Source organism: Lepidochelys kempii, chromosome 8 (assembly GCF_965140285.1).
Source record: "Lepidochelys kempii isolate rLepKem1 chromosome 8, rLepKem1.hap1, whole genome shotgun sequence".
Taxonomy (NCBI): Eukaryota; Metazoa; Chordata; order Testudines; family Cheloniidae; genus Lepidochelys; species Lepidochelys kempii.
The window spans coordinates 20,100,400-20,114,335 of NC_136387.1; the positions used below are offsets into that span (position 1 = coordinate 20,100,400).

The 13,936-nt window shown below is 42.6% G+C and overlaps 1 protein-coding gene across 5 annotated transcripts in view; it reads right to left on the reverse strand.

Annotated features, from left to right (window-relative positions):
- LOC140915685 (neuronal vesicle trafficking-associated protein 2) overlaps positions 1 to 13,936 on the reverse strand; it is a 75,581-nt gene that overhangs the window by 36,693 nt on the left and 24,952 nt on the right. For 3 of the 5 annotated variants that reach the window (XM_073355786.1, XM_073355787.1, XM_073355784.1), the window contains one exon: positions 6,560 to 6,710. The exons of 1 other annotated variant lie outside the window; for it this stretch is intronic. In XM_073355786.1, coding sequence (XP_073211887.1) covers positions 6,560 to 6,688 — 129 coding nt within the window. In that variant the 5' untranslated portion in view covers positions 6,689 to 6,710. Of the gene's footprint in view, positions 1 to 6,559; positions 6,711 to 7,555; positions 7,924 to 13,936 lie in introns of those variants that run through there. One more of the 5 variants, XM_073355785.2, reaches the window with a different exon arrangement.

Consider the following 13,936-nt stretch of genomic DNA (forward strand, 5'->3'; position numbering starts at 1 on the left):
TTTGGTATGTTGTGGAATAAGGGTATGTCTACACTACGGAATAAGTCGAATTTATAGAAGTCGTTTTTTTAGAAATCGGTTTTATATATTCGAGTGTGTGTGTTCCCACAGAAAATGCTCTAAGTGCATTAAGTGCATTAACTCGGCGGAGTGTTTCCACAGTACCGAGGCTAGAGTCGACTTCCGGAGCGTTGCACTGTAGATAGCTATCCCACAGTTCCCGCAGTCTCCGCTGCCCATTGGAATTCTGGGTTGAGATCCCAATGTCTGATGGGGCTAAAACATTGTCGCGGGTGGTTCTGGGTACATATCGTCAGGCCTCCGTTCCCTCCCTCCCTCCGTGAAAGCAAGGGCAGACAATCATTTCGCGCCTTTTTTCCTGAGTTACCTGTGCAGACGCCATACCACGGCAAGCATGGAGCCCGCTCAGGTAACCGTCACCGTATGGCTCCTGGGTGCTGGCAGACGCGGTATGGCATTGCTACACAGTAGCAGCAACCCATTGCCTTCTGGCAGCAGACGGTGCAGTACGACTGGTAGCCGTTCTCGTCGTGCCCGAGGTGCTCCTGGCCACATCAGCTGGGAGCGCCTGGGCAGACATGGGCGCAGGGACTAAATTTGGAGTGACTTGACCAGGTCATTCTCTTTAGTCCTGCAGTCAGTCCTATTGAACCGTCTTATGGTGAGCAGGCAGGCGATACGGATTGCTAGCAGTCGTACTGTACCATCTTCTGCCAGGCAGGCAAGAGATGAGGATGGCTAGCAGTCGTACTGTACCATCTTCTGCCGAGCAGCCATGAGATATGGATGGCATGCAGTCCTTCTGCACCGTCTGCTGCCAGCCAAAGATGTAAAAGATAGATGGAGTGGATCAAAACAAGAAATAGACCAGATTTGTTTTCTATTCATTTGCTTCCCCTCCTCCCCCGTCTAAGGGACTCATTCCTCTAGGTCACACTGCAGTCACTCACAGAGAAGGTGTAGCGAGGTAAATCTAGCCATGTATCAATCAGAGGCCAGGCTAACCTCCTTGTTCCAATAAGAACAATAACTTAGGTGCACCATTTCTTATTGGAACCCTCCATGAAGTCCTGCCTGAAATACTCCTTGATGTAAAGCCACCCCCTTTGTTGATTTTAGCTCCCTGAAGCCAACCCTGTAAGCCGTGTCCTCAGTCGCCCCTCCCTGCATCAGAGCAACGGCAAACAATCGTGCATCTGAGTTGAGAGTGCTGTCCAGAGAGGTCACAATGGAGCACTCTGGGATAGCTCCCAGAGGCCAATACCGTCGAATTGTGTCCACAGTACCCCAAATTCGAGCTGGCAAGGCCGATTTAAGCGCTAATCCACTTGTCAGGGGTGGAGTAAGGAAATCGATTTTAAGAGCCCTTTAAGTCGAAATAAAGGGCTTCATCGTGTGGATGGGTGCAGGTTTAGATCGATTTAATGCTGCTAAATTCGACCTAAAATCCTAGTGTAGACCAGGGCTTAGGGACTAGGAAGTTAGACCAGGGAGACGGAGACTCTCACCAGCATGGCCCCCCCTTAATCCGATCAGAATACTGCAGTGTAAGGTCACCCTCCACACATTGAAATAAAGGAGGATTTTATGGCAAGGGCATGGTAGGATTATGGGTAGTGCTCACCGTGGGTCACCAGCAGAGATTAAACCCAGGAACTCTCCCACTAAAAGCATGAATCTCTGCCTCTTGAGCTAAAGGACCATGTCCACTGGCTGGCAGCTGCAGCATCCTCATTAGCCTCTTATAAAGATCAGCCGCTAGAAAGGGACAAAGAGTCTCATTTGGCAATATGAGTTACAGGAGCTAATGGGATCACAATTCCTAATGAAGCTATTCTGTGTGTGGTAGGGAAGGCTTGGAAGCAGCATGGGGGGTACTGAGACTCCATGCCAATGATCCATGGGTATTCTCTGCAGATATCAAGCAGTCTGTGGCTTCGGAAGGCCAAGTCTCCTGCCCATTCCAGAAGCAATAAATTCTGCTCCTCAAATGGAACACTGTTTAGGGAATTCTGTGAGCTCAAATTCACTGATTTTCAAGGCCCTGTTTCTATGTAGAGGACAAATGGCCATTATTCCATAGAAACTTTTGTGTAATTTAGTTCATCTTAAATTCTCTGTTTACATCTCATTTCCTAATATTTGAATTATTTTCCCCTAATTTTTGACATCTTGACCAGTCTGAAAAATGTCACTTCTCAATTGATTCAATAATCTGAAACCTCTGTGAGGTCACCTCAGAGTCTTCTCTTTTTTTTCTGGTTTCCTATCACCTTTCACACCTTGTTCAAGCATTGCAATGTCTCCTGCACCTGCTCCTGTCCTGCAACACACAGTTCCTACAGACGTCTCTGCCTCCCGCTTCTCCTACTCCTCTTCCTGCTACCAAGGTTCTGCCAAAATCTCCTTCCTAAATGACTCTTCTCCCTACTCTTATCTTTGTACATCTTTTCATGAAGCATACATGTTTGGATACTGTGCATGCATACCAATCACCCTCTCACTCTTCATTCAAATCCCTCCTTAAAACACATTTCTTCTGTGAGACCTATCAATAATAACCCTCCAGAATGGGTTTTTATTAGGCCTTTAAAAATGGTGAGACTGTAGGTAGGCATGAGCCATATATGCCATGCTGTTCCATTTCCTGTAGGTAATATTCATCCATGAATATAAGCAGAATTTTGGCTGATGAGGTCTTTTATTAAAACACTCACAGAGGTGTATATCTAAATGCACCTGCTATGTTGGGTCTAATCCTCATCCCCCTGGAGTCAAAAGCAAAATTATCTTTGTTGGCCATGAGTCCAGAATCAAGCCTTTTGTGCATAACAGTGTTTTGGCTTTGGCAGATTATGGGTATATTGAGGTGAGGAACAACAGATCAGATGCTATGTGTGCATCTTAAAAACTATTACCTACATCCTGGGGGGAAATAAACAGCAGAGAGAATGTTGGGAATTCCAAATGTTCAATTGATAAGAAAAAGAAAGAAAGAAAGAAAGAAAGAAAGAAAGAAAGAAAGAAAGAAAGAAAGAAAGAAAGAAAGAAAGAAAGAAAGAAAGAAAGAAAGAAAGAAAGAAAGAAAGAGGATATTTAAAACCATTTGCTTTAAGCAGGACCAAGGTAAAGGTGAAATGTAACAAGGAAAAACATTACATTTATTATTGAAACGTTTAAAAATCTGATTTTCCTGTAAAAGGATGAAGTAGGAGATTCTGAAAATGAACTGATATGAATTTCAAGTCTTTTCTTTCCCTGGATAAATGTAATATCATTTATTGCCACTTTATATTTGCGCTTAAGCTCTGCATTTTCCCCAAAGAAATGAGTAATAATATTTAACATAACTGGCATTGTGAAAACTTTAAATTATTCATTTAGAAAAGGACACACAGCCCTCATGTAATTCCCACTTCATTGCCAAGGCACATGTAATATATTACAGTTCAGGTGCTGCAAAGTGCAGATCATGAAAATTTAAAATACTACTTCCCAGGATTATTAATAATGGAGATTCTCTCACGCTGAGAGGCCTTGGTATTGGCAAGACAATAAATAAAATGTACTGCTCCTGCCAAGGAGAAAGGTTTCTTCCAGCATCAGAGCTGACCTATGTAGTCCCACAAAACCATGATACCCTTTGAATTTGGGAGGGTAAGAAATTCATGGAGTTACAGATTGTAGGCCAGGAGGGACTATTAGATAATCAAATCTGACCTCCTGTGTCACACAGGCCATAGAATTTCATTCAATTAGCCCGGTATTGAGCTCAATAACTTATCTTTGGCTAATGCATGGCTAATGCTTCCAGTCTTGGTCTGAACAGGATTGGGTGCCCAAATCCCCTCATCAGCTTTGAAAATAGCCTCAATTTCCTGCAAGCTGTGCACAATGACCTGAGCTCAGGGCCAGCCTTACAACTTGTGGTGCCCTACATAAGAATAACTGTAGTACCCTAGCTCAGCTCAGGAAGGAGAGCTTTTAGCAGGTGAGCTTAGTAACCAAAGAGATTTTTCAGGACTTCACTTAAAGGGAAGATGCCAAAACATATCCCTCTCTGTTACACTGGCAACAGAGCAGTGATTAATGGCGCCGATGGGAAAACATATTAAGGCAGGCATCTAGAACACTGCTCCTTGTGGTTAAAAATAAGCAGCAACTGATTTACGCTTAAGAAGAGGAGAGCAGTGACTTTTTGTCTGTTGTTGCACAAGCCCCCACCACACACTAGTTTTGACCCCTTTGACCACTCATTTAAGAGTCATCAAAAGCCAGCCTGGTTCCTGTTCTTACTCGCAGAAGCCATAATCCACAGCTGGCAGGACCGTGTCTGTTACAGACAGACAGTAAAATTCCCTTTAAAATAAAATGGAAAACATTCCTGCTCCCTGATTGCAAAACAAATTCTAACATACATATAGGCCAACCCAAGGTCCTTCCTCAGGCTCAATGTCTCACTGAAGTCAGTGAGAGTTTTGCTTGTGCAAACACTAAGTAAGGTGAAATTCACCCTTACCACTTAACCCCCACTCTCTTTACCTTAGGTTCAGCTGATTAATAAGGCCTTACAAAGGCCCTCTGCCATGGAGTGACTTTCACCCTTCGGGATTTGTCCTATAAATAATAAAGTAACAAGGATTGTTGGGGATTTTTAGCACCTTCTCCTTTTTTATAACAGATTTTCTGTTACTGCTAACTCCTGCTCTAATACATCTAAAAGCTGTCTCAGGGTCCATAGAAGCCACTAGCAATGATTTCAATGGGCTTTGGATCAGGGCCTTTGTCCTTTGGCAGGTGCTCCAGCCCTCAGGCAAGGGTAGGACCAAAGACATAGCGGTATGAGCCACAGCTAACAAGTGTAGTAACTACATGTGCATGGAGACGAATACACAGTATCGGCACATTCATTTAAACAGAAAGATTGCCTGGGAATCCATTTAGACCAATACATTACAATGGGTTTTCACCAACAGACAACTATAATATGGTAATCATCAGAGTTTTGATTATCAATCCACCAGTTTTAATGTTGTTTTTTAATTTTACAGGTGGTAGCCACTACCTGAGTGATTTAAACCCCACACTGTATGGCAATTAATGCCTAAACTTCACTGGCTGCTTTGTGGTAGCATCAAAATAATGCATTTTATGCATCCTTGATTTCCCCTAGAGCCTCTCAGACATTCCTGATAAATCATGTTAATCTTTTTTAGTTATTTTTTTATTAATTTTCAGATTATCAGAACTAGAGGTAAAGAGCCAGTTTATCCCCTCATTTACACCAGTTCAGATCAGTATCACTTTATTGATTTCAGTTATGTTACTCTTACTTGACACTGGTGCATTGACACTGGCAGAAGTGGAAGGAGAATCAAGCCCATTATCCCTATTTTGGCCTGGTTCTGGTTTCCGCCAACGTGTGTCAATTTATTCGGTTCTGATATATAGATATATTTGGTTCTTTATTTATAGAAAATAAATAATTATCTCTTTATATGTATATAAAATATATATAAACACACATATATAAATACATAACATTTGTGTATATTAGAAATATATGCACAAACATTGTTATGTATTTTCTATATATAATTTTGCTGTTATCATGAACCCTTGAGATTTAATCCTTCCCTCTGTCTTTTGTATCGACATGGCATTTACCGCTGTGGTATCTAGGCACCACACTGCAGCAAGCCTGTTTTTTTTTTCATAAGGAGCGGTGACAGTGGAATCTCTTGGATATTTGATCTCATTGTGAATGGTATCACACATTATCTCCCACTGTAACATTATTGACATATACCATCACTGTAGATAAATAGACAAAATGACTTCATAGTACATACAGTACCTTTAAAAAAAACAGCTCATAAACACCATCCAATCACAGGTGCCCATTTTTGAACATTTTAGTGCAGCACTTAAATTCTGTGAGTGTTGATTGGCTAGGAGAAAAAGCTGCTCCCTCACAGAAGCCAATGGGGGGAAAAAGAAGACATGGAATGACCCATTACCACATTTTCTATCGGGGACTTCAGTTGTTCTAATCAGATAAATCAAATTGAATTAAAATCAAATGGACTTTGAAAGGCCACAGTTAAGAAAACAAATCTTGATTTGCGTAATTAAAATTAGATACCCTTCAACTTTTGTTTATTACACAAGAGTCATCTCATCACTCTCAATGCAGATGCAGACTCACTTGCTCACATGATGCCTCTTTTATTGTCAAGATGCATTCTAAGATTTTTCCTATTTAATTTTAATGCCATTTTTAGGAAAAATATATTAAGCCTTTTCCCAACCTGCAATCACGAGGAAACATTTTCTGGTTTGCCTGTGTCAGTCTGTTGTGTTTTAAAAAAAAAAACACCAACAAAGAAATCCCTTTTTTATTGTGTTGCATTGATAAGGTAGAAGGATTGCATTTTAATGCTCATTAGAGACCAATAATGGAACAGGGCAGTGAAAAGAAGAGACCTGGTTGCTCTCTGTGAGGGTTTTTTTGTGTTTGTTTGAGGTGGGGGGTTACCTTCTCCGGAGCTGGAAACTGCAGGTGATTTACTTCCAAGGGTGTGATCAAAGGAACTGTCTGAAAACCATCTTCACTGGATGGTTGTTTGCTGTTCTTGTCACTCAAATTACTCCCCAGCTTCACCATTCTTGGACCTCACTTTCCAGACCTAAAACAATTCAAGATGACTGATGTTACAAGGGTATGGAGATGGGTGAGGGGGGGAAGGGGAAAGGAGATGGAGAAGAGGATTCTGCCTTACACTGCTCTATTGAATTCTTCGTATCAACCATTGCTCACTTGGGATTTTTTACTGGATTGCTAGAGACAAAGCATGTCAAATCTGGAACAACTTTCACTTTAACATGCATTAAACAAATAAAAACTTCTCGAAAGGCCCAAAGTGAGTCCAAATAAAACCTCTCACAATCCCACTAACACAGCAAGTATTGTTGCAGATCAAGACCGTGTTGCAAAAAGCCCTCGCACATGGGCCAAATTCCTCCCCTGCTGTAAATCTGCTGATGCCTGTGGACTTCTAGCAGGGATAAACTTGGCCCAGTATTTTTTTCATCACATATATTGTTTTAACCTTTTGGTGTCTGGAGCTATGAAAATCCTTGTTAGCAGACAACATAAAAAGTGCACAGAAGAGAATGCTGCTGAAACTGGTTCCCCTTGTTCTGTGGTTAATCCGATGATGGGGCTGCTATTACAGGCTGGACGCTGCTCTCCTATAGGCTATCTTTTGTTTAAAGAAGACAAAATATTAATATGAGAATGGGTTTCTGAGTGTCAATATAACCCCACCAAGCTTGATCCCCTGTCAGAGCGGGACAGGCACCCCCCAAATTGTGGCACAATGCAAGTCAGGCTCCGCTCTCATTGTCTGGTGGTGGTTGTGAAGCTATATAGGCACACCGGGGGTAGTGTACAACACACACACAAAACACACCAGCAACACCCCCCCCCCCCCCACACACACCCCATAGCCACAAATCTCCCTGTACTTACTGCAAAGCAAGCTTTATTGGGGAGGATCAGGCCGAGCTGTGCAGGACTGGGTTTTTCCTAGCGCAGGAAGGTGGTGCTGAATGGACAGCGCTCCGGTCTGCCGGCGCCTGGCTCCAAACGCTACTGACGGCGAAGCGGGGAGCGGAGGGCTGGGAGCAGCCCCAGCCCGCTGCGCGCGCGCACCTACACACGCAAATACGAGGGTAGCGGCTTCCATGTGGAATCTGGCACCCCCTGCTGTTTCAGTGCGTGGCCACAAGTGCTGCAGAGAAAAGTTCACTGAAGTCATGGGGCAGCCGGGAAAGCGCTTACCCACCGGCGCCACCTGGAGCCTGCTCCGGGAATGAAAGGGGAGTTTTCAGGTACAAGCAGGAGCAGCGATTCCGGCTTGTGCTCTGATGCTGCGCGGCGGTACCTAAGCCCGGAAACTGCTGTTTGTGCAACTGTGATTTAAGGTCCACCAACAATAAAGAGTTTTCCTAGACGGGGCTAAATCCTGCAGGCCTCACTCCAGACTTAATAAGGGGAAACGTCTATTGGCTCCAATTAGTAAATCTTGAGCGAAGGTTGCAGGATTTTGCCCCCTAAAGAAACAAGAAGGGGACTGGCTGCCTCATGGATTTAGTGCTGGGATACAACGCCTCTCACTTCTTAGTGCTTGGATCAACTCCAGTCAGGGCTGGTACTGAGTGAAAGTTATAACTACCCCCTGGCCTCTTGGTTGCCCTTTTGTGAAATGAGATGATGGAAGGTCTCATTCTGCTTCCAGAGGACAAGTTCCTATATTGCATAACCACCACCTCTTTGGTACTAACAGGCACAAAGGCTAAGAACTGACTGAGCTCAGACACTTAACTCTATCTACCTACATTTCAATTACACCCATAACCATAATATTTAGATGATAAGAAGTGGCCTTTGTAGGGTAGGGCTAAAACGCTTTGCTTAGGAGTAGAGAGTAACATGAGGCAATCTAACCCTGTTACTGGAGGTGCCCTAGCTGATTGATTATAAATATAAAACTTTGCCTCTAGGGCTCTCAATTTGGCATCTTTTACAAGTACTAAATTTACTTCTAAAAGGTGTGAACTGTTTGTGTAGAGAAGGCCTTTTGGAGCCCAGTTGTGACAATGCTGTTAAGTGATATCTTGGCACAGGCAAGACAAAGTCTTTCATTACAGTTCTGTGAGTTCATTCCAAGTGCTAAATATGGCTGTTGAGTGCAAGAAGCCCTGAGGGAGAAATTATTATAGACAAGGCTGTTAGCACTAGCTAGCATTAAGGTGCCCACACTTCCCATTATAAGAGCCTGTTTTGAGTAGCTTATAACTTTACCAAACTTTAACTGTTTTGGCTGAAACTTTCCATGCAGGCTGTCTGCCTCAGGCTGAATATTTTTTTTTACTGTATTCTATTTTATTTTTATTTGGGTTTCTGAGAAACATGCTAGGGAAAATACATTATTTTGCCCATGATGAAAAAATCTGGCCTCCTTTACTTCAAACAGTTGCTTTAGAGCAGGGACTTGACATTTGGCAGGGGGTGACCTTCGTGTCCAAACTCTGCCTTTTGCTGTCCCTGAAAAAAATCACCCAAATATGGCAAAAATAAGTTTTCGAAAAATCATAATTCACACATTTTCTGTTGACTCTTCTTGGATTTTAGCCGCTAAATTCCTGGAGGATTCCATCCACGCTGGGCATGTTCAAACTCAGGGCTGAGCAGGACTTTCCTTGCAAGTATAGCTCTGGGGTACTGCAAGGCTTGCTGGGTCCAGACACCTCAACTGAGAGTAGGGAGCCTGTCTCATCTGTGCTATCAATGTGCGCAGCTGGGCCCAGGGTTGACTGATTTGAATACAGAGAACACAAGAACCAGAACTGTTGGGAAGATGGCACAGGTAGATTGGAACAGGGAGACTGAGACTGGCGGCTGAGGGGGAAAGGGAAATTGGGGCTGGCTGGGCAAGGACACTTGGACTGGGAGCCAGGGAAGGAAATATGGAGGGAAACTGGGAGCCAGTAGGTGGGGAAAGACTGAGATCAGATGAAGAGCTTTGGGGAGATTGGGATGGGCTGGGCAAGGAGACTGAGACTGGGAACCAGTAAAGCAGGGGAAAGGAGATGAGTGGGGCTCTGATGGGGAACCAGAATGCAGGGGAAGAACTGGGATTGGCTGGACTAAGAGATTGGGACAAGGAGCTGGGGAGAGGGGGTAGAGGGGCACAAACACTGAGATTGGGTGAGGAGCCTGGAGAAGGAGATTGGGATAGGGAGCCAGTAGGGTCAGGGAACAGGGGCCAGGAGGGGTCCAACTGGAGGCCAACAGAGAGAGACAAACTGGATGAAAAGCCAGGAGGGGACAAATGGGACTGGCTGGTCAATGAGACTAGGACAAAGAATTGAGGGCTGGTTGGGCAATTGGGAAGGAGTCTGGGACTGGAAAGCTGTGGGGAGATGGAGGTTGAGGTAGAGAGTATGCAGGGGAGAGACTAAGACTTGCTGAGCAAGGAGGTGCAGACTAGGATGAGTAGTCTAAGGAGTGAAGACTGGGGCCAGCTAGGTGAAGAGACTGGGACTGGGATGAGGAGTCAGGTGTGGTGAAGAGAGAGGATTGGAACAGGGACCAGGTTGGAGGGGAGTGGGCAGAAAAGGGAATGCTTGGGAGGAAAGGAGAGAAGATTGATGCCCACTACAGCACTCTGCTTTCCAGAAATCCAGATTCCTGAGTCTCACTATTCTTCTGCTGTTAGCAAATATCTGTGCAACCCAGTGGCAATGTCCCATTTGCATCTAGTTCTGGTCCACACAGAGGATGACAACCTACTACTACTATCAGCTACTCCATTAGCTCAAGAGTCAGAAGTCTATGTGGTGTATCTAAAGGTTCCAAACCTGCTGATGGCCCATGTGGCAGTCAATAAGATGCCACATGATGGAATTTCTGTTTTTCTCAGTTTGCTTTTAGTAAAAAAAACAAAACAAAAAAAAAACAAAAACAAAAACCAAACAAAACAGAAAATTATGCACATGTAACCCTAAATTAAAAGAACATTATTAAAGTTGCAAAGTCAAGCACTCATAAATCAGGGTCTACCAAATTCATGGCTGTGAAAATCGCATCATGGATTGTGAAATCTGGTCTCCAACCAGCAGCTGTGGAGGCAGAGTGGAGAGTGGCAGCTGGTGCCCAGGCGCCCAGCTCGGAAGGCAGCGCCACCCACCAGCAGCAGAGGAGAAGTAAGGGTGGCAATGATGTGACCTAATAGGCTTGCAACCCTCTTTTGGGTCCAGACCCCTATTTTGAATAACACTGAGGAGAAATCACATATTCTTTTGTGTTGGTCACGGCCTAAATAGCAGATGTTGTGGCTGTGTAACACATCTGCGAAATATGCTATTTATGCCGTGACCAACCTGCAAAAATTGTGTGATTTCTTAGCAATTTAAGTGGATCCTTACTCCTCAGTTAGGAAATGTCAGAGTTAGGTTGTCTGTGCAGTTCAGCTCCTTTGTGCAGTTTTAAATACATGATTGTATCGGTTTTTTCCACAGGATGCCCACCTAATTCAGTGCACAAGATGGACCTGCTTTGGCGATGAATCAGGGTTATGTAGTGAAGGAGACTGGGGTCTGTGAGACCCCTCCATTTGTTGCAGAAGTTGGAAGGTGCATAGTGAATTAGGCAGATTGCAGGAAGAGAAAAGACAGTGTAATAAGTAAAGCAATTTGAATGCTTCCCTGGAGAATCGGATTCTATTCCTGTCTGTGCCACAGTGTTCCTGTGTGAATTTAGTTAAGTCATTTAAATCAAACATCTCAGAGGTGGTCACTAACTGTATTTCCTTCATTTCCTTATGACTTTGGCACTGATGTGCAGAAGTATTGAGAACTCATAGCTGCAGCTGAAGTCTGTGTGGGAGTTGTGCTTCAAACACATGAAGTGCTATATAATGCTCTAAGTATTTTGAAAAATCAGGTCCGACGGTGTCTCAAATTAGACACCCAAAATAGTGAATACTTTTTACCTTAATCTCTCTGCACCTCAGTGCCCCCTCTGTAAAATGAAGATAATAATACCTCCTCTTCTCACAGGCATTTTGTGAAGATAAACTGTTTGTGAAGCACTCAGATACTATAATGACAAGTACCACTGACAAGCCCATGAGAAAGTTAATAATTTTGTCTTCAGAACATGGTTTAAATAGTGTGTATGAACAAGGCATGGGTCAAAAGGAAAAAGTCTCTCATGCTGAGAGATTATGCCCCTTTTTTGACCAAGTAATAAAAGTTATACTTTTAAAAAAATTAATTGGCCATTTCTTTTCCTTAATTTTGAATTCATGTTAAATCCTGAACATTTTGCATATCTGAGCCTTATCCAAAGCCCACTGAAATTTTTCTCCAGACATATATGAAGATACTTTATATCTCATTATATTATTAAAGATACTTAGTGTAATTATCTGCTGCTGAGTACACACTGGAATTATACAGCTCCTCTACCAGCCAGATGACTATGTCACTCCAGGTACTCAAGTGAATGGTTATGAAACAATGTAATCACTTTGTGCCAACTTTTGTGCACTTCTTCTATGAGAAGCAATTCCTTAAAAATGGCATCCTGGCTTTCCATGTTTACTGTGTGTCAGTGATTTCCAGGTAAGAGTACTATGAAGTAAACGGATGTTTTTCTAACTTCCAGGCTTGCAAATTCACCCTGTGATCTCAAAGTCAAACCTCTCTTTCACATATATCAGCATAGGTGCTGGAACTCGGGGTATGGCAGAACCCCCTGGCCTGAAGTGGTTTCCATCATATACAGGGTTTATAGTTTGGTTCAATGGCTCTCAGCACCCCCACTATATAAAGCGTTCCAGCACCACTGTATATCAACACCAGTAAAGATCCAGCAAGCCAAATTATGTGCTCAGTGACACCTATGCAGCCCCACTTCCTTCAAATGATGTCATTAGTGACATTTGTGCAAATCTATGCCTTTCAAATTGTGCCTTCAGCACCACCTCCACAAACCCATCGAGACTGTGCTTGTGCTATGAAGAATGCAGGTACAAAAATGGGACCTGCTTACTCAGCATATTGACTCTATATATTCAGACTTATTTTAGTATTAAAATATTTTTCCTGATTGTTACTTCCATTACCCCTTCAGGGCCAACACAGATAAGGGGCAGCACACTGTACTCCACTCCTTCTTGTGCATTTACCAATAATATTGTTTATTAAATTCCATGAAGTTATACCTTGTAATACCATAGGTAACTGACTGGAACTAAATAAATAATTACGTTGAGGATACATGGGACAGAACAGAACCCCTCATTCTGCCTTAGCTCTCCAGGACTGACAGGTGTAAAAACATCTTTGACACTAAAAATAAGCAGGTATGGTTGTGAATATACACAGGAAATGCATCTAATGAAATTCCACAGTGCCATCATCTGAAAAGTGTGGCAACCTGATAAAGGGAAATTGCAGAATTTCCTCCACAAGACAGAGGAAATCCCTGTGGCTATTTTAGCAAGTGTAAACGCCTCATTTTCATTTGAAAATGTTTCTTTGAAAATCGCCAACGCTGATCTTCACAAAGAGATATGAAATAGCAGTAATAAACTTATAAAACTGGGTGATTCGTATAAAATTGACATTTTAAAGCTGTCAGCAAGATCCAAAGAGAGAGACACCATTAAGGCAGTGTATGGGAAAGCAAACTGAAACAACAAAGCAAACAGTAACTTACAGATTTTACTACAGAGTAAATACGTCTAACATTTCTACCCACACAAAGCAGATCAATGACTGGCAATAAGAGAAAGAAGCAACATGATCAACAGGAAATGCCATGGGTACACCAAGACAATTCTTCTGTCAACAGAAAATATGCCCCTTTTTATTCCTTTAATAAGAGACCCAGAGTCTATTGTTTTCTATTTCCAGCTAAACAAATCAGAATAGAATTACTGCTTTCATTACCAGTTAACAGTAAGGCCTAAGATTTGTAACTAGGTCTCAGATGTAGCATTTCACTAGATTTTTAATTTCTGCAACTTGTCAACAAGTATGTGATAGCTACAAAATAGCTGAACTTCTACATAATTTAAGAGTCCAAGATATAAATCATTCTACTCTCAATCTTCTTCTTATAAAATTACTATCTCCATTTTCCCCCATGGTCTATGATATATTAATATTTAAGCACATTTTCTCTTTCATTAAATATATTTCATGCACAAATGCATTTTCTTCACAGTTGTGCACACTACTTTATGTAGCAACATTATTTCCATCAAATATATATTGGAAATCTGGGAGCACAAGAGATCAATGGAAGAGTTTGGAGGTGTGTGGACAGGCATCAGGA